The sequence below is a fragment of the Buceros rhinoceros genome, unplaced genomic scaffold (genome assembly GCF_000710305.1).
Source record: "Buceros rhinoceros silvestris isolate BGI_N320 unplaced genomic scaffold, ASM71030v1 scaffold21809, whole genome shotgun sequence".
Classification (NCBI taxonomy): domain Eukaryota; kingdom Metazoa; phylum Chordata; class Aves; order Bucerotiformes; family Bucerotidae; genus Buceros; species Buceros rhinoceros.
In genome coordinates this window covers 4256-5429 of record NW_010430014.1, presented here as the reverse complement: position 1 = coordinate 5429, position 1174 = coordinate 4256, and the positions used below count along the sequence as shown (strand labels likewise).

Genomic DNA, 1174 nt, shown 5'->3' with positions numbered 1-1174 from the left:
TGGGGCACGGCGCCTGCGAGTCCAAGTCCATCCAGAACAGGTACGGGCCCCCCCTCGCTGCGGAGCTGGAGGCAGCTGATGTCCCTTTGCAGGTGGCACCGAAGGGGCTTTGGGGACTGTTACTCCACAAGAAGCCGGGCACGATGCGCTGCCTCTGCCCCGCTGCCTTCTGTCTGCCTCGGGAAGGTCGAATCTCCTTCCGCCTTTCTTGGGAAGAGCAGGCACCTCCCCTGAGCCCTCACCCCTCCCGTTGTCTTTGCAGGGCTTGTCTGGGGCAGTGCTTCAGCTACAGCGTCCCCAACACCTTCCCTCAGTCCACAGAGTCCCTGGTTCACTGCGACTCCTGCATGCCCGCCCAGTCCATGTGGGAAATCGTGAGTATCCCCCGCCCGCGCCGCCGTCCCTCCTGCCCGGCCTCGCGCAGGGGCTCGCACCTCTACTCAGGGCAAGTTGTTCTCCTTCCCTGGGGTTTTCCCTCTTGTAGGTTCCCTGCAGGGTGTCTCTCGGGTGACTGTACCCTGTCTTGAGATGCCCGGGTGGAAGGGGCTGCTGGAAGCAACCAGGCTGCTGTGATGAGTGGTGCCTTTATCACTCTGCAGAAGCATCTCCTGCATTATTCATCCCTGTGCCAGTTCTCTCCACCGCTCCCTTTGTCACCTCCTCCCACCTGGGAGTTTTTGCCTTCTCCAACGTCCAGAAGTGCTTCCCACAGCCCATCTGCCGGTCACCCTCATGGTTTCACGCCACCACTGCTTCTGGCAGGGCCGTAAACCCGCCTCCAGGGCCAGCCTGGGTGCCCAGGGAGCTGCGCTCAGCTCGCTGCTTAGTTTTCAGCTCACACCTGGGCAGATGCTTCAGTCCGAACTATCCGAGATGCTCAGAAACGTGTCTTACGAGTGGCCTTTGCAGCTACCACTGATATTTCTGTGCCAGTTTACATGGATAACCATAAACCGCCACTTCTGGCTTAAAATACCCCAAGCCTGCAGGGCACGAGGCAGGTCAGACCTCCTGCAGCAGCGTGTGTCCTCACTGTGTCCTCATCCTTCTACCCAGGTGACACTGGACTGTCCAGGCAACGACGAGATCCCCAGGGTGGACAAGCTGGTGGAGAAGATACTTCACTGTAGCTGCCAGGCTTGTGGGCAGGAGCCGAGTCACGAGGGAGCCCTCT

The 1174-nt window shown here is 60.2% G+C and overlaps 1 protein-coding gene across 1 annotated transcript in view; it reads left to right on the top strand.

Moving 5' to 3' along the window:
- Nucleotides 1-1167, top strand: part of LOC104499384 (neuroblastoma suppressor of tumorigenicity 1) — a gene marked incomplete at its 3' end in the record, with an annotated part of 1388 nt that extends 221 nt beyond the window's left edge. The window contains exons 2-3 of the mRNA XM_010142882.1: nt 260-374; nt 1057-1167. Of these exons, the coding sequence (XP_010141184.1) occupies nt 260-374; nt 1057-1167 (226 nt within the window). The remainder of the gene's footprint in view (nt 1-259; nt 375-1056) is intronic.
- Between the last annotated feature and the right edge of the window lie 7 nt (nt 1168-1174).